The 18,902-nt window shown below is 41.3% G+C and overlaps 1 protein-coding gene across 1 annotated transcript in view; it reads right to left on the minus strand.

Moving 5' to 3' along the window:
* The window catches only part of GPC6 (glypican 6), a gene marked incomplete at both ends in the record, with an annotated part of 729,163 nt that extends 710,563 nt beyond the window's left edge, over nt 1–18,600 (minus strand). Inside the window, 2 exon segments of the mRNA XM_080613544.1 lie at nt 17,797–18,039; nt 18,042–18,600. Of these exon segments, the coding sequence (XP_080469670.1) occupies nt 17,797–18,039; nt 18,042–18,600 (802 nt within the window).
* Between the last annotated feature and the right edge of the window lie 302 nt (nt 18,601–18,902).

Raw genomic sequence — 18,902 nt, forward strand, 5'->3', positions numbered from 1 at the left:
TTTTGATTTATTCATTGTTACTAAAATCACAGTTAACATAAAAAATGCCAACAAAGTTCACACCTGCTGAACATGTGCAGGCAAGGAGGGGAGATTAAAGGAGCACTAAGCGCATGAGTTTGACCTTTGGTGCACACACTATGTCCTGGCACAGTCCTGATTTAGACAGAAGTAGCATCTGTCTTCAGTGTTCCACGCTTTAAGGTGGCAATAGCTTATTTCATGCATTATTCTGATACAGCCTCCTTTGGGTCAAAACCTCCACTTTCTACTTTTGTTAATAAAAAGAGATAATTTATGCTTTTTTTCTTCTTTTTATACTTTTTTTTTAATGAAGCTTTTTTCAAAGTCCACATGTCAGCTTTGGCAATTTCATGCTAATTTTACATTTGGATTTGATTATGCTGATTATTTTTCAGTGTTATTCAACAGGATGAAAAAGCTATTGGCAATGCTAGACATCTCTGCTCCAAACTTCATGGAGTAATTATGAAATAATGGCACTAAAAATTGCCATGCTAATGAATAATTTTCCTCTCCCCAAATAGAGAATCAGACTTTTCATCTTAAAAACCAACATAATGGTAAACAGTAGATGAGCAGTGTTTCGCTTGGAGCTAGCTTATTTTCATGGCAATTTTGTCAGGCTTCAGTCTAGCAGACTGTCATTTTTTTATTCCTGTATTCTGAAGTGGATTTTGACTTTTCTGACTACAGCAGAATGGCAAAGATGATGCCTTTTCAACATACTTCTGTCTTGCCACTTGTGCTTTTTCCTTGTTTTGCCCTTTGTCTGTATTCTTCGCAAAGTGTTGATGACTGAGAAGTAAAAATACATCCATACTGCTGTTTGCTATTAATACTTCTCCCTCCTTCAAATGTGAAGGTAACAAATGTAATAAACCTCTCATTCCTAATATCTTCATTTGATGTCATGTCCTATCCAAATTCAGACTGATCCTAACACCTTCTTCTAACTCTGCATAGCACTCTTCACACACTATCAAATAACTGCATAAGGTGAGAAGTGCTGTTACTCCACATAAGTAAATATATTCTGCACAGGAGCTGTTAAGGGCATTTTTAAGGTTAAATTCCTGACATTCTGTGAAGTTCAGAAACACACTTTCGTATGTACATATTACACATTGGCCAGCCGGTGGCTGATCTGAGTCAGGTGGGACGTAGAATCACCATACAATCATAGAATGGTTTGGGCTGGAAGAGACATTAAAGCTCATCCAGTTCCAACCCCCCTGCCATGGGCAGGGACAACTTCCACTAGACCAGGATGCTCAAAGCCCCGTCCAGCCTGGCCTTGAATGCTTTCGAGGATGGGGTATCCACAGCCACCCACAGGGATGGGGCAACCTGTTCCAATCCCTCACCACCTGCACAATTTCTTCCTAATGTCTGATCTAAATCTCCCCTCTTTAAGTTTAAAGCCATTCCCCCTTGTCCTATCCCCGCACGCCCTTGTAAAAAGTCCCTCTTCAGCATTCTTTTAGGCCATTTTTGGATACTAGGGTGCTAGAAAGTGTTCCTCTCTTCTCCAGGCTGAACAAGCCCAACCCTCTCAGCCTGTCTTCACTGGAGAGGGGCTCCAGCCCCCGATCATCTTTGTGTCCCTCCTCTGGACTCACTCTTAATAGTTCCATGTCCTTCCAATGTTGGGGGCCCCAGCTTGTGCTACGCCACATCATTTGCAATTGGGCTGCATGGCAGATGGAGGTGCCAGAGAAGCTCGTTACAGCTGGTACTCCCCTCATAGCAGAGCGAGGGGACCACTGGAAAGCCATTTAGCATCTCCTACCCACAGCCGTCACACAGCTGCCCTTTCTGCTGGCCTATAAGGCTGCCTCTGCAGCTGTTGTGGGTATACCAGGATTTCAACAGGTAACTCCCAGTGCTGTGCCAGGAATGTGGAGGCATGGCTAGTGGTTTTCATATCCTTTTTGAAAAATGATGGGAACTCACTGGCTTTTAAGTGTCACAGTCTAAGAATAAAATGCAGAGACTAATTATAGGTGGATCATAAAAATCTGAGTTTGTAAACAAGATTCTGTCAAAGTCTAAGCAAAATTGCTATAGTAACACACACACTAAAATTATGACAGATTATTTTAGTTATTGCTTCATTTGTCCAAGTACATATTGCTGGACTTGGACTGTGTTCATCTACTTTCAAATAACTCTGCAGAACCAAACTTGTGTGCTTCATGCTTTTGCTCCTCAACTCTTTGCTCCTTCACAAAGACTTATGGGACCCTTCTCTATACCTCCAAGGGCAAAAAGTTTCTTCCATACTGGTTTAACTGTCGAACAAATAATTTAAATCTCTCAAAATAAACAGTTCAGGAAAGAAAATTCTACACAAAGAAATTAAATCCTGACCCTACTAAAATCCAACAGCGTTTTGACAGACTTCGGTAAAAATCAGTAGTGTCTCCACTAGTCAGAACAGCTGCAGTGACAGACCCCATCCTATGATTTCAGAAATATAGATAAAACCAACCTTGTGCCTGACAAGGTAAGAAACTTCCCCCAAAAAAGGCTGACAGAAAATGCACTGAAAGGAGGCTACATCATCAATGTAAGCAGATCACACCCAATGATTTTTGGAGTAACTGGCAGCTAAAACAACAGTTTGGAGTTGCAGAAGCAAAATATTAAGGTAATTTGAAAGGTCGTGTGTGTGTGTGACATAACACAACAAAATCCAACAAACCATTAGTAAAAGATGGAGCAACTGGAGAAAAAGTGACATGGAGTGAATTGACTGGATATTTACTGTCATGTTATCTTTATAATAAAGGAAACACAAACTAAATACTAAACAGGACCAAGGAAACAATATTGGTGGAGGAACTTGAATAACCTAGTCAGTGAAACCCAGATGACACTGAGCCAGCTACCCCTGACTACCCGAGAAGAACGATTCCTTGATGAGACTGTATCTAATATGAAACCAAAAATAAGTCAAAGAAAGAAACTCTCTTCCCAGAATGCTGTGCATATGAACCAGGGTAGCTGTCTACAGAGGTGAAGGATTCCTTATTGGGTAGGTGCAGAAGGAAAAGCATTTTAAGACTATATCAGATTTTTTGACATGTGCTAAGGGGGCTGTGAAGATGTTGAAAACTTATGGGATGTTTAGAGAAGGACCAAAGGAAAAGAAAGGGAAGAAACTAAGGGGAGAGACTTTCAGAAAGACATCACACAGGACTGATGCAGTTGTTAGTCAATCAGGAGCAGACAGTCAAAGATATGTGATTAAAATCTCATGTCCATTTTTGAGCTGAGCATTAACTAAGCTCCTACCAAATGACTACAAAATTCCTTGTACCGCAGGTTTGATCCCAGTTTTATTTTTGGGATTGATGGCACCAAGGAAAGAATTCATACTTAAAGTGAAAGCTAAAAAAAAAAAACAATCTCAGAAAACCTTGTAAGTCAACCCATCAGCATTCCACCAAATATTCACCTCCTCAGTCATGGTTATACCCATGTAACTGCATTAGAAATGCTTTCGTAGTTCTTGTATCTGCCTTCATCACAGTTCTGCAGCAAGCTGAATGTAGGCATACCCCAGTCTCAAAGCTCCTCTGAAAATTGCTGTGTAAGTTCTGAATGAATATAATGTCCTGAATGAATATAATGTCCTGACTGAATATGAAGTCCTGAATGAATGAGACTATAATGGTGTTAATCACAAAGGAAAGCTGTTCTCATTTATTTTAACTGTTCCCTGAAATAATCTTGCCAAATGTTTTTGGTCTTGTTAAAGTGTCATTTTAAGTACTTACTTCAGTTCATGTTTATGTACTGCTTGTTTTTCACAAGAGAAGATATATGAAGATAGGAAAACTCAGTAGTGAAGGTCAGCAGTGTACAATCAATAGATTCATCATATACCTGAGTATACAGAATTAATCAGAACTTAATTTCCTTAAACTTTAAGATTTTGGAAACCTCTTGCATTTTGATGAGCAGCCTCTCCATTTCTTGAAAAGCAGCCCAATTAAAAAATAATGAACCTTTTTTTTTTTTCCTGAAAGTGACTCATTATCCTGGTTGTTTCCAACAGCAACTTAGAGCTCAGTTTTATATCAAATTATTTTGTGCCTGTTGGCCAGTAATACCTTTCCAACCTTCTAAGGTGTTTCTGAAGTCAAGCAATTTCCCCCGGAGAAAATCTGAAAGCTGCTGTTATTCCCACTGCTGTGTTTGTATCTAGACTCAGAAAGCAAATAAAACTCTCAGTGAAAACAGATGGAACCCATGGGATGTTCAAGACCTCTCTCTTCCACCTTAACCTTAGTGGAACACCTTACAAGGCGTTTCTTTGTGTTCTCTGTTCATCTTCAGCAGAGAACACAAAGATTTCTGCTGCTGAGTCTCCATGGAGTATTGTTTGGTTTTTTATAGTATTATTCTTAAAAAAAACCCAACCATATTTATAGGATGCAAAATGTTTAACCCTTTAGCAGGGGTCTATGAGGAATCGCTCTGCACCACCACCCACTCCCATTAAAAGGAAAACAAAAGCATCTTCCAAGAATGCCTTCTGTTTTGTGCACACGTTTAAGGAAGAAAAAAGAGTCACTCTTGCAGAAAACAGAAAATATTTCTGTGCAGAAAATATTTCTCATGATGACTCAGCATCCCTTTTTGAGGATCCTGGCCAGTAGGAGCAGGCAATACACATCTTCTGAGGCTGGGAGCAAAACTGGTATCTCAAAAGGGGTTGCATCGCCTTTTGTAGGAATCCATAAGCCAACTGGCCCCTACAGAACCTCATATTTCAAGGTGTAGATGCTGGTTTTCACTGTGGTTTGTTCCTTTAGAGTACTTGAAGAAAAAAGGTCTTCAACCACTTCAACCACTACTGAGAAATTATAACAAGGTGAAAGAAACATGCAATTCATGGCACTTTGTCTAATTTAGGATACAATGGCTCAAGCAATAGGTTTCCCATCAAATCCCTTAGCAGATTATGCCATAAACCAAAGCATTTGCCAAACACCTTTTAGGTTATTGCTGACTGCTTGCACTCTAGCATTTGATTCTTAATAATTTAAATAACATTATCAGTACACGAAAAAAAATGTTTAAACATTCCTCAAGAGGGAAAAAATAAGGGAAAACCAACTTCTTTGCTGACCAATTTTCAAGTTGATTAAGTTTTTTATTAAGAAAAGCTTCAAGATCAAATAGCAATGCCAGTCTACTTCAAACGTACCTTATGTTTAAACAGATTTACTACAGAGAGGGCAAAGAAAAATAATTTTGACAACTTGTTCTCAATCTATTCTATTACACTATTTTTTGCTTTGCATGCAATAATTATTTCTTGGGCAGAAACAGAGTGAAGAAGCTATCTAGCTGAGTAGAGCCTGCCCTCACCTTACAGAGGAACTGCAGATCTGGGATGCTGCTTTCAGCCTGTTTTCCAGTAGCTACCTTACACATTTATGCATTTGTTGGACTCAAGCCGGAGAGAATATTGCAGGTCTTTCAGAACAGTGTCCTCCAATGTGCTGACAAACAGGCAGGAAACCAAGCACCTTCTCTGGCTTAGTGAATGTAGTATTATGCATGCACAGCGAGGTCACTTCAAAAGGAAAGATTGCATGACTCCCTCCAAAAAGCGCCTCAAAGATGTTCTCCCAAAAGGTGAGGAGTGGGGACTCAACTCTCTCACTCATCAGCATCACTCACAGGATTTTTTTCCTATGTTAGATTCACTGGCTGATTACTCAGTTCTGACTAACTCTCCTTCTGCATTATATCCTGTAGTCTTATTTAAGCACCTTTATGGAAACTTTATCATACAAGGTAGGAAGCTGCCTAAAAATAAGGGGCTGTATCAGTAAATACAGTTGTGCCCTAACTCTATATAGAAGCAATAAATATTCCAGCAAACACAAGCAAAGTTAAAAAATAATCTGTTATTTCTTCTTCTTTTGAAATGCAGCGGTATGTATGTGTCTATGTAGCATAAACATGAAATATTTGGGGCAGAATAAAATGATTTAGAAAGAAAAGGAAGAAGAGGACCCCACCATAAGCAACTGAGAAAACATTCAGGATACATTCCTTAGCTTGTCTTTGCAAATTAACTCCTCACTGCTGAAAGGCATGCATGCAGCTCTCTTGTAAAATCAGAACAACCAAAATGTGTTTTCAACAAAAAATTTGTTTGAATATTGAGTTCCTGCTATAGCTAACACAAGTTAGTAAGTACTTTTGCTCCAAAGGGGTCCACATGATTAGCACTTGCAGATCACAGCAGGGTGGAATAAAAATGAGACAAGTATTTGTGGAATAAATATCAGTAATGTTTACAAATTTGCCTTTCATATGAGAGTGTCAAAAATACAAATAGCTGTTGATCAGAAAATATGTCTGCTAGCTATCATTTTCCCAAAATGCTTACTGTTGAAAATTATAAATAACTAGTCTCATATTTGCCAATTCAAACTAATTAAGATTGTACTTCTGTATATATATATTGAATTGACGCAAGCTTACAGAAACTCCAGGTACCATTTGGAGAAGTTTTAGTCTGCTACTTCAGTGCTTCTGACTCATCTGAACAGTCACTGCATGCTACAGTTTAATCAGCTCCCAGTATCAGGAAAACCACAGAATGGAACAAAATGATAAGCACTTGTGTGTCAGCCATTAAAATTATGATGATCCTAATTTGCCAACTCCATTAGTCTTTCTAGAAAGGTTTATTGTCTGTGATGTACAATAACTGTAATAATGATATTGAAACGACTATAAAAAATAACCTAAAACTACATAAATCAATAGCAAAGTTACATGTGTGATTCTTCAGCCCAAAAGAAATTTATGGAGCTGCATCAGATTCGTTCAACATTAAAGACTAAGACCTGGATGAATCTCCTCTTAATTGCAGAATTTTCTTCATCTTGAATTTGACTTTTGCTGGTGTTTCAGGCAAAAAGGACAGAGAAATACTGTAGTTTCCTCTTACGTAAAAAGCAGGTTTACCTTGTGAGATCCAGCAGGCATGAAAGTAATAGCAATGATCGTCCTGTCACCAGAAAAATTGAAATTATTCTAGAATATTCAAAGAAGCGAAAACTAAAAAGGAATGGAAAACTATGCAAATATGAAACCAAAAATTGGACCTCACTTATAATGCAAAAGTTTTCCACAGTGTTTTTTTTATGGAAAAAAAAAAAAAAAGCTGTCAGGTATATAATATGATTTCAGCAGACTTTTTGAACAAAAGGAGCTGTTGGGTACATATGTCCACACAGTGGACGTAATACTTCAGTGCATTCTTCTCAGTTTAAGAGAAAGCATTAGTTACTTGTGCAAACCTTGAGAGAAGAGCAATTTACATTTATTCATCGGATACAGATAAATTCCACTGGAGCAATGGTCTCTATTTATGTGTTTAAGTTTTGACAGTAACCAGATTTTGGTATACAAGGTGCAAAGAGTTTGTGGTTTGCCCAGTTTCTATACGGAGCATAGACTGTGCTCTAGACAATGATTTAACAGTGCCCATCTGGAGCTGTTTAAAAAGAAAACTCAGACTTTAAAATACAAATTAACAAGGTACAAGGATACTTCCACAAAGTATCCATCAATTATTGCGGCAATCTCAGTGGATTATGAAGCTGGTGTCTTTTAAATGGAAAATTTTAAAATTAGGCAGCAGATCTATTTCTGCTACATTTGTTGTTTATGTAATAGAAAAAAGTTTAAATGGTATGTACATAACTATAACAGAAATACTGGCATAAATGTAAAATGGAAGCTCTCTGCAGAGAGGACTGTCCCTTCTTTGCATCACTTCAATGCTTTACACAATTTAATTGCAATTTTGAATTTACTAAATTTACTTGAATCTTTTACTGCTTTGCTTACCTGTGTAAGAATACCCGCAATTAATCCTCAATCAAATTCTGCCATCAGCTGCATTCAATGGAGATAGATATGCAGAAATCAGGTTTGGGGGTCTTTAGCTCAGAAAACTAGTAGTATAAGTGTTCATATGCCCCACAACCAATCTGATTACAGTCAATTCATAGATGCCTTTTAGTATGCTGTCTTAGTAATTAAAGACGAAAGCAGCTTTGAAGTTCTTATTCAAAGAACGGTACAGGACTTCTGAAGATCAGCTTTAAGAACAAGCTGATCACTGTTTCAGCATTCAATTTCAGGAAGCCATTTCTGTGAGTCCTTTCACTTCCTCAGCCATGCTACATCGCAAAGACAGGTGTCTGTATTTAATCAATGCATTTTAGTTATGTTCCAGGTTAACACTGCTCATTGCCAGCCCATAGTCAGCATGACAGACCATCTTGGAACAGCAGCGGTCAAGGAATATTGCTCCTGGCTTTACACCAAATTCAATAATAAACCTCCCCTGCACCATTCTTTTAAATACCTTTGGTTTTTTAATTAGATTTTTATTTTCTGCTCAGGAACACCTAAATCTCTGTTGAGCCAACGAAACATATTTTGCCATTTTGATTAGCATGACCTGTTTTCCCCGCTTCTTTTTCTCTTTTGCAGCTGTACTGCTAACACAGCATAGTCTACTTGAAAAAATAAAAGAGATGATTTTGTTAAGGAAGGTCAGCTTCGGCATCTCTTACATTTTTGAAACATGCATGATACATGAAGTTTGGACCGGACAAGAGTCCATAGTGTAAATTGCAATGACTCTAACTGGTTAAAGAGCACATGTCTGAGTCAGAAACTGTTCAATACGTGTTTTCCATAGTTCTCAGATAATGCTGACACACAATATGATATTATAGCTATTTTTATCCAAGGAATCTAAATTGCTCATACACACCACTATCTTGTATATGAAAAATTGTAAAGCCAAAGATAGTTGCAAATAAATAATATTTGTATTATGTGTTTATGCTGTAAATCAGTTCTGTGCAAATAAGACACAAACTTACAGTTTGCACTTACAGCTCCTTCCTCTGTGAAACATTACGTCAGTTTAAAAGAAAAGATGGAAAACACATCAAGTTTAGCCATCCCTTTAGTGCTCGCCATCCCTTGCCTTTGATCTGTCACTGAACGGTTTAAGTTTCTTAGGGACTAGCACATATTTAAAAATGAGGGTACTCAGAAATTAACATACATTTAAAAATTATGCAACAGCTTCTGGAGTCTGCTGACTGATGACTGGATACTTATGACACGAAAAGCAGCATCCTGACACTGCTTTTAACAGCTTGTATTTCAGCACTACTGTAAGCACAATTTTACATGTCAAAGGTACATATAGCTGGAGATAGGTACCCTCAGGTGTAGAAAAGATTTAAAACACAAAAACAATAAATAGCAGTATAAAAACCTGCAGTCTAATAATCTGATCCATTTGCCTCATAAGCCCCCAAATTTCAAGGTGCCATAAAATCTGCAGACACTCACTAATCTGACCACATTAACTATAACACATTGACATAGTAACAAGAAGAGAATTTCCCTAAGGTCGTGAAGCATCCTCAGTGTGATCCCACATCTCAGGCAGGTGTTCAGCTCCTCCAGTTTTGGAGAAGAGATGACTTTTGCTAGTATGGTTTGTCAAATTGTGGTGATGCAGTTAGAAACTCAAATGCAAAAGTGGGAATAATAGCCAAGAATGTTCAGTTACTGATAGTATCTTCTCTATTATACCATAAGAGTACTATACTACTGCCACATGAGAGAAGACAGACAGTCCTCTTGCAGTTTCATGAGAATTATAAGACATCTAGGAAAAGAAACAGAGCACTTCTGCTCCCTCCCTCCTTCTTTCCACCCTATTCATGCAAATCCTTGCATGAAAGCATGAATGCAATTTCCCTTTTTTTTTTTCCCTTCTCCCAGAGCTTTAATTGTGCTCTGGGAAAACAGTTAACACAATGAGTGCAAAGTGACTCAAGCAATGAGAGAAAGAAGTGCTCCCATTCGTGTTTCATGCATCCTCCAGTAACAGTCCCTTCTTCAACAATTCATCCTGCCTTATATTCTCTCCCTGGTTCTCCAAGTCACATTTTTGCTAGCCTCACTACCTTTATTTAGAGCTGTGTATTTGGACTCCAAAGTCACATGTTGCTATCTTCACAAGACTATCCAAAGCAGAAAACACAGATCACTGTGGCATCTACTGGGGAAATGGTTGTTCCAGGTTCAAATGCTGCAACCATAAATACCAACACTTTATTCAAAACATTGCCTACACTACTTGATTGATATCACCAGGAAAATGAAATGTAGACAAGAACAGCTCAAAGACAAACATTTCCTGAAGACAGGAAACTGAATCCTGAACTGAAAAGAATCAATCGGAAATGTACATAGGACCTGACAGGAGCCTTCCTGGCCATGAACATCAATTAGCGCCATTCGACTTTTGGTAGGATAACTGGGCATAAACATCTTTTCCCTAATGTTATGCTTCACTTCTTAAAAAATAATTCCATTTAAGAAAGTCTTTTTAGTTTCTTGTTTATAGACTTCCAAAGTAAAACTCCAATGTCATAAGGGATACTGTAACTCAAAAGCCAAGTACAGACATGCAACATGAGAACTATAGTGAGGCATTCACAGACTAAATTTTGCCAGATATTACTTCCACAGGTTTCCATTAGCAGTATCCACTTACATCCTCACACTATACCATACTACAGTCTGATACACAGATGTTCAAAAAACTCATCTCATGCATTGACTTTCCCTCCAAGCCAAACTCACAAAAACAGCCAGATGGGTGTCCCCATAAGCCTCTAGTATGTTAGAAACCCAGCACACAGGTCAGAGGGATGTGGACAAAAATACCAGAGAACTATGTGACTCTTCTCTATCATAGACATCCAAGAGTTACAGCTACATAGACTGACAAAGAATTTGTTTCCAGCAACAGAGGACCTAGGTTGTATTTCCTACCGCTTAGTCAAGCATCAGGCTTGAACTAACGGGACTCCCCAAACAGTAGGATTAGCATGACTGACTTAGCCCTTGACCTTTCTGACATATATGAACTGAACCCTGTGCAGGTTTTTTTTACTGTACATATGTTTGCATTCATATGCGTTTTTCAGATAGGGCCCATTAAACAAAAGTTTCAACCTGGTTTGCAAATACCTGTCCTGATAACATGCAGCTTCTCAGGCTCTTTCAGTGCTTAAAGGTGACTCTGAGGCCACTCCAGGTGAAAGCCATGATTTTACCCTTGCATGCACACACATGCATACGCACAGATATGACCGTGTTATTCTGTAAGCGTACCTAATTTAATTTAACAGTCCTACAAGGCACCTGTTAAAAGCAGTCAAGACTTCCACTTATTCCGGGAGATTTGCCCTATTTTAAACCCAACAGGTCAGTGAGCAGGTCCAAGGCTCCATTGTTAGTCGAGTGTCTGTAGAAATGCTTCTTTCAGGAGGGAAAAAAAGCATAGCTCGAGATGCTCGGTACCCTTTACATCTGCTGCTCAGCTGGAGATGCAGTTAAAAGGCCATTAGAAGTGCAGGGTGACAGACCTCGCAGGCGAGGCGAGCCAGAGAGCAATTTGCTGTTTACATTAGGAGTATCAGCCCTTGCTGCTTCTTTTTGATGGCCCAAAAGTGTCCCACGTCCTGAAAATCAAGGCCAGGCAGCTGAAGGGTCTCCATCCCTGGGCTGATGCTGCCCTACAGAGCCTCCTCTTGGGCACCCTGGTTTCTACAGCAGATTGGTGGGACATGAACCCTCCCAGAACTATTAATAACTCCTGGCTTTGTTCACTGGAGACTCGCTCCAGCGGGCATAAGCAGTAGAGTCCGAACTGCTGTCACCCTTGCAATCTGCAGGAGCGCCTGCTGCCTTCAAGTGCTGTATGTCTTCTGTGGTTTGCAGCCGCTCAATAGAATAAAGTACCGTTGTTTCACTTGGCAGGAAGGAAAAGGTCACAATAGGCGAAAGCAGCTCATCAGAGAGAGCTGGTGGTCGCTGTGACAGCCTCCTCTAACAAGAGCTAAAAAAAATCTTATTAGGGAAGCTTGGTTTTTTGGATGTGTGCAGGAGCTACAGAGCAGTAAGTAGTGAGGAGAGTAAACTTTAGTTTCAGTGGGTTTTAGTCTGGTTTTACATACAGAGGAATAAAGTGCTATGAATTTTACCAGGCATATGTTTTCCTGCCATCTGCAACACATTTTAAATTCCTTTTGCATCTTGTAATGTATTCTCTCTGCTTAGCATAATAACTATTCTGCCTTTAAACACCAACCTTTATATGCTGTTCTTAGGAATTTGTGGAGAAGTGTTAATTCTTTTACACATATTTAAGCTGCTGAAATAATTATGCCTGGTAGTATGAACAGTCAAAACCACAAAATGAAGGTTCCCTTCCCAGGGAGATAGCACCCATTAAGCAGGTACGAAGGGGCGCATACAGTCATAGTTCACTGAAAACGTAATTTCATTTTGCTAGTAATGGGAGTACTGATACTTTGATATTGTAATGGAGTTTTAAGCACCACACTTGTTATTTCAACCAGAAACTTTAATGTAATTATGCATTTTTACTTTACTAAGCAGAAAGCAAGACTAGTATGCATAGTTTTCTTACATGTATCATGGGGAATAAGACAGATCTCCCAGTGATACTGCAAGATGCTCGAGTCATTCAAAAGAAATGGCAGGTGGCAATTTTAAAGACAAATTACCCTGAAAAGCTTTTATTGTTGATCACTTGTTATAAGATTTGCCATTTGCAAGTAACTGTACATTCAGCTGAAACTGACCTTTTATGAGAGCCAAGTGGTAATATAAATGAAATTAATATATTCTTTATTGCAGTAATATAAAAAGAATGGCCTGAGCTTTTAACATAGCGCTTGACCTCTCTGGTGTCTGAACACCACCTAATCTCAGGAGTATTTCACAATAGCATATGATGAAATAAGCACTAATACAGTATTAGAACAGTTAACACATTAGCACTTTTAAGCGCAGAAAATATTATAGCTTTAGGTATGCTTTTTGATTATAAATCACACTGATGACAGAAAGAAAAAAGATTGTGAGAGTACAATACACCAAAATTCATCATTACACTAATTCTTAAAGCATTGCCTTTTCTTTCTTAAAGTCCCTCTTTCCAAGATACTCTATCATAAAGTCACATCGGGAAACTCCAGACGCTCAGATTTAAAATCTGCAATCAAAAGTGAATTATTTATGAGCATTAAAAACATGTTATTTCTTCTCAAAGGCCCTGATCTTACAAACAGCACCCTTAGGTTTAGAAGTGCATACGTAAGTTATATTCCCTTTAATGGCATCAGTCACATACAAACCAATAAATACATACGAAAGTGGTACCAAAGCCAGGTCTTAGAAAAGCTGTACTTCCTCCTAGCTAAATGCACACACTGTTTTATTATCATGCACCACATACTCGCAATGGGAAAATAAAGGAGACCATATGGGGAGGTGACCAGAGAGTCTCTCGATGCTGCAGTTACTGAAATCTCAAGCAGAGGTTAGGAGCAGCCGTACACGATGTGGCTATATACTCTATAATGCTAAAACAAAACAAGTACAAAGTTTACATAAAATTCCATGTCCATCTTCATTGTCATCACTGAGATCAGGAGTGAATTCATCTCTAATGGCCTGACTCAGATTTCACAAATTTGCATTGATTGTATTATTGATTTCAGTAAGGCTATTGTTGGGGTTTTTTTATACTCCTGAGACAACCACACAACGTGCCTGTGAATCCCCAGTTGCCTCCTGGTCTACAGGCACTTTCTTTGCACGACTCTCAGTGACAGCAGTAGAGAAACAGTAAAAGAAGGCATTAATTAACAAGCGCTTTCATACAGACTCGGTCAGGAGGCTTTTCCGCTGCTCTCCCGTCAATCTTAGAGCATTTTAGAGCTACTTAAAGGAAAGCAAAACATTCAGAAAGAGTATCTGGGGAACATATGACATGGACTAATAGCTCAACTGTGTAAGTGACTGCTGAGTTTATTTTGATTATTATTATTACCACTTTAGAGCTACAAGCAACTGTGTTATGCTTACTAGCTTTCTTCAGTCAGCACCTCTGTATTATGCCAGTATGAAGCCCATTCATCAAAGTACTATTTCAAGTGACTGCTTGACCTTCAAAATGAAGAGTTTGCTTCTGCTTCCATTTCAGTGACTTTCACTACGATGTCCCTGTGTTGCCAGAATCTCACCTCGTTCATCACCTGCACAGGAGAAGAAAGCTCACCAACTTCTTAAGCAGCATTTAGAATTCAACATCTTTACAGTTGGAAGCTTTACCAGAACACTTTTAGTCTTTCTTTAAACACATTATTTTTCAGCATCTAGTAAAAAAAAAAAAAAAAAAGCCCCCAAAAAAACCCAAACAAAACAAAACATGCTTCTCCTTTCAAAATCTCTAGATCAACTGGAAGTGGAAAGGCACCAATCAGGCACATCCATTTCTTTTAAACCATCAGACATGCACCCTCATTCAGAAAACTTTAAAGCAAGGACACACTCCACCTTTGATGTTTCACTTTCATGGTTTCCCCTAAGATGCTGCAAGTTATTGAAACCATGGCTGGAATTAAACAAGTGTTGCTAATAGGTATGTGCTGTGATTTTCCTCTTTTGTACTGACTTTCAAGCGACAGATTTTCCTACAGCAAAACATTTCCTGCAAAGTCCTCAGGAGCTCCACTCAGTGCTCGTGAATGTTGGGTCACAGCAGAGTGAGTCTCACAGTTCAACTCTTCTTCACATGCCATATCCTCCACAGCAGCTATATGAGAGGGCAGATTTTACAAGGATAGAGCAGCACACACCACAAGCAGCTGCTACTCACCCTGCATGCGGGTGATGCACAGAAACAAGCCTATGGCCGCATATTACGTATACTTCAAATTTTCTTCCTTCCCTCACTCCCAGCTAAAGTTTCTCTACTGAGGACTTACTTTGACAACCAATTTTAAATGCTCTCCAGTGTAGGTCACAGCACCAGAATTTAGTGACCACACAAGACGTCAGATGCAGCAGGTTGATTACAAGTAAGTACTGTACGAATTACATGGAGCAATTTAGCACTGTTGTAAAAGCACAGCAGATAACCAATCACGTTATTACCAACTTCAACACATCTCATGTGCAACAGAATACTGCAGGAAAACCTTGCCTTACAGAGCAAAACCTGACAGCTTTTTGAATCTGTAATTTCTACCTTCTCCATTCAAACGTGAGTGTCAGTATGAATAATTCTACAAAAGTTATCTATCTAACAAGCCTGCCTTTGCAGCTCCATTCAATAGAGGGCTACCTCTGTGTCCATAGCCTCTCCATTTTAAACAGATTCTTCAACTCTTTCCATCAGCACATACACACTACCTCTGCAGTTCACCAACTTTCAGCAGTCCTAGCTATAAAGCACCTTCTAAACAAATGACATATGAAAACATATGACTACTGTTAAATTAAAACACATAAACCATACTGTGTATTACTATTTTCCATCATATTATCAAGCCATTGATGCAAAATGTTTTGAAAACACAGGGTTTGTTCAGAAATATGACTGTAGTTAAAGTTCTTTGAAGTCTTTAAAACATGAGGCATCTGACAGATTACACTTCTTTCATAACAGTAACAAATTGCTTCCTTAACCAAGTCAGTACGGAGGAAAAAGACAGAATGAAAAAATAATATATATAGATTCTGAAACCTGTACACTGATTGCTTTAATTAAACTTCCAACACTGCACCGGCTTTCAAACACAGAGCTTTCACATGAACAAGAGCAGATGCTGCACAGTTATTGCACAAGCTCTCAGCACCATACACGAACGGCGTACTACAAAACACACAGAACAGCTCAGAAGTTGATATCACCAACTAGCAACGAGGCAGCTAAACCACAAGGAAAACAACTTGCAATAGGAAGCTCTGAGAAAAATAACTCATACCTGCATAAATCACGTACTTAACCATAAAAGTATATACGACTTACAAAGTTTAGCAGGAAACTGAGGAGCACTTTGGGATTGAACTGCTTACTATTAAATATTTAAGTACCATAAGTCTTCCTGTACTGATACACGTTAACAGAAACTCGTATACGCTGTGCTTACTTAAAAATTGCATGGTCACTTTGTACTGTACATTCAGAAAATAAATAAGACAGTAAAACTTATCCATGAGCTGAAAGCAATAAATGTTTACCCGAAGTTACTGAAGTCTGGAATTCACTGGAAATTATCATTTATTTTTTTATATAAATGGGACAGGGCATATACTACCACCCTATCTCAAAGCCGATGGAGTAACAGTGAGAGAAGGGAAAGCATAATTGCATATTCAAAGGCTCTGTGGCTGACAGGAGAGATTTCATGATTTAATGGAACTGACAGGAAACCTGGCAAGAAATCTTTAAAAAGACCACAGTAAGATCGGTCAGCTGTAGAACAAAGGTGTCTGTGGAATAGTTACTTACACACACAGGCCCTTTACTCTCCTGCCTTGCCCTAAAGCTCGTCAGTGGGTCAGATCTGTGTTCGAGGGGCCTAAGGTGGCTACACAGAGATCTGATCTGCTCTGCACTGGCAACGAGGAACAAGCTTTCCCATGGTTTTGTGAAATACATCCTTGCTGTCCAGAGATTTTCCACATTTATCACTCCTCATGTAAAGTGCTAAACACTGCACAGTGAGTAACTGTGGCTTTATTTCACCTCAAGGAAGATAAATTTACTGCTTCCAACCTTAAAAAGGAAGCAAATAAACCAAGGGGCATCTAATTCACTCTTATAAACAGCAAAACCTAACAGCAAGTGCCAGCAGCAAAGCGGCAATCTTTCTCAAGGGCTCAAGCAGTCCGATTTAAGCAGCCCAAACTCATGCCTTCCCATATCATTTCTCTCTTTTTGTCGTGCTCTCCGACTGCTACAGGGTTATCTGCCCCGGACATCTTTTTATTCATTCAGTCCCAAAGATGCGAGAGGGATAGGTTGTGAGGAAAAGCAGGAAAATAAAATTACAAAAAAAAAAAACCACAACCCCCTCAGCTTCGTAGGCAGATTGAGATATAACCTGTTGTAGGCATGTTTCAGCAGAAGGAAGAGCTAAGTAAAAGGCTGCCTGGAGTCTCGGGTGAAGGCGGAGGGGGTGTATGTGTGCGCGGGTGCCTTTCCTCAGCAGCCGATGCCCCTGCTCGGTTCGGGCCGCCGCGGAGGCGCCCTCCTGCGCCGCCAAGGGACGAGCTGCCGGGCCCGCGGGTGCGCGGCCGGGCTGGCCCTCGGAGGGGCGCGCCGCTCCCCGGGGCCGAGGTGCGGCCGAGAAGCAGCGCTGCCCTCATCCACCAACCCTCTTCCCTGCCGCCGCTGCCGGCTCCCTCACGCCCTGTCCCTGCTGGCAGAGGGCAAAGTTATTCCCGCACACGGCGGCAGCAGCCGCTGCGGAACCGCTCTCCACCTCTCGCAGCCCGGCTGCAACTCTCAAGAAGTTTCTGCCGGAGAAAAGAACCGCGGCTGAGGCTCGCCCGCGTCCCGTTCCCCCCCCACCCTGACCCCCCTTTATTTTTTCTCATTTTATTTTTTTAACCCCCGTTAGACTTTATATTTATTTACTCATTTACCTGCACAGACACACGCCCCGCCAGGAAGCCCCCGGGTGCCACCCGGGCAAGCCGCTACGCGCCGCGCAAACAACGCGGCAATTCCCGACCCCGCTTCCGAAGGGGGTGCTTCCCCCCAGCCCCGGTTCGCATCCCCCTGCCCGGCTCTGCCCGGACCCTTACCTGCGATCTCCTGGTAGGGAACGCTGGCCAGGCTGAAGCCCTTAGCGCTGTATGCCTGCCGCACCTCGCCGCAGCTCCGCGCCTTGCTCTCGGCACCCGCGCCCGCGGCCGGCAGCGGCGGCAGCAGCAGCAGCAGCGGCAGCAGCAGCCCCGCGAGGGCGCAGCGCCGCGCAGCCCCCTGCGCCGCCGGCATGGCGCGGAGCGCAAGTCCCGCGCAGCGCGCAAGTCCCGCGCCACCGCCGCGCCCCCTGGCTGCGGAGAAGGCGACCTGGGAGTCCCCCGGCAGCCGAGGCAAACTTTTGCGAGGCGGGGGGCAGATGGGCGCGCACCCACACACAGGCGCGCACGGCGGGGGAAGGAGAGCGGCAGCCTCGTCGTGTTGTCCCCCCCGGGTCCTTCTCCAAACGCAAAAACAGGAAAAAGAAGAAAAAGGGGGGTGAAAATCTGGCCGTAGGCTGAAGATTGAACCCGCGGGCGCGTTGCTGCGAGCGGAGTCCCTCGATCCGCCGCGGAGCTGTGCCGGCTGCCTCTGTGAGGCTGGAGGTGGTGGCGAAAGCAGCCGGCGTGGGGATGGACTGGACAGCGGCTCTGTGCGTGCCTCTGTGAGTGTGTGTGCGTGTGCGTGTGCTGCACTGGGTGCGTGTGCCTGTATTTACGGGATCCGAGGAAACCTCTGCTCCGCGCAGCGCTGGAGCAGCCTCCTGAGCCAGGCACGAAGAAATCCTGGAGACAGACACCGCGAGGGAGAGCCGCACACGGACACACACATACACGCACACACACACACAGAAACGTGCTACACATTGCATCGCCGAAATACGGGAGCAGAAAGCAAATCCTGGCGTGGATCGCTGTTTGCTGGATGAAGGAAGGAAAAGCATCCACAGCCCCTAAAACTTCCTCCGCATCAGGAATCCAGCCGTTTCTAGCCCAAAAATTACAGATCGCCTGCTAGTGAGAAGTCAAAAAAGACACTCTTCCTCGATATTGCTCTCTGTGATGCCAGGATTAGAGTGGCACTTGTAAATACTTCCCTCCCTCTGCCCCCATTAATTATTATGTTGCAAACCTAAATACCCGAACTGAAAAGCTAGAACGAGGATGAG

Source organism: Psittacula echo (assembly GCF_963264785.1).
Source record: "Psittacula echo genome assembly, chromosome: 3".
In the NCBI taxonomy this organism is placed as follows: Eukaryota; Metazoa; Chordata; class Aves; order Psittaciformes; family Psittacidae; genus Psittacula; species Psittacula echo.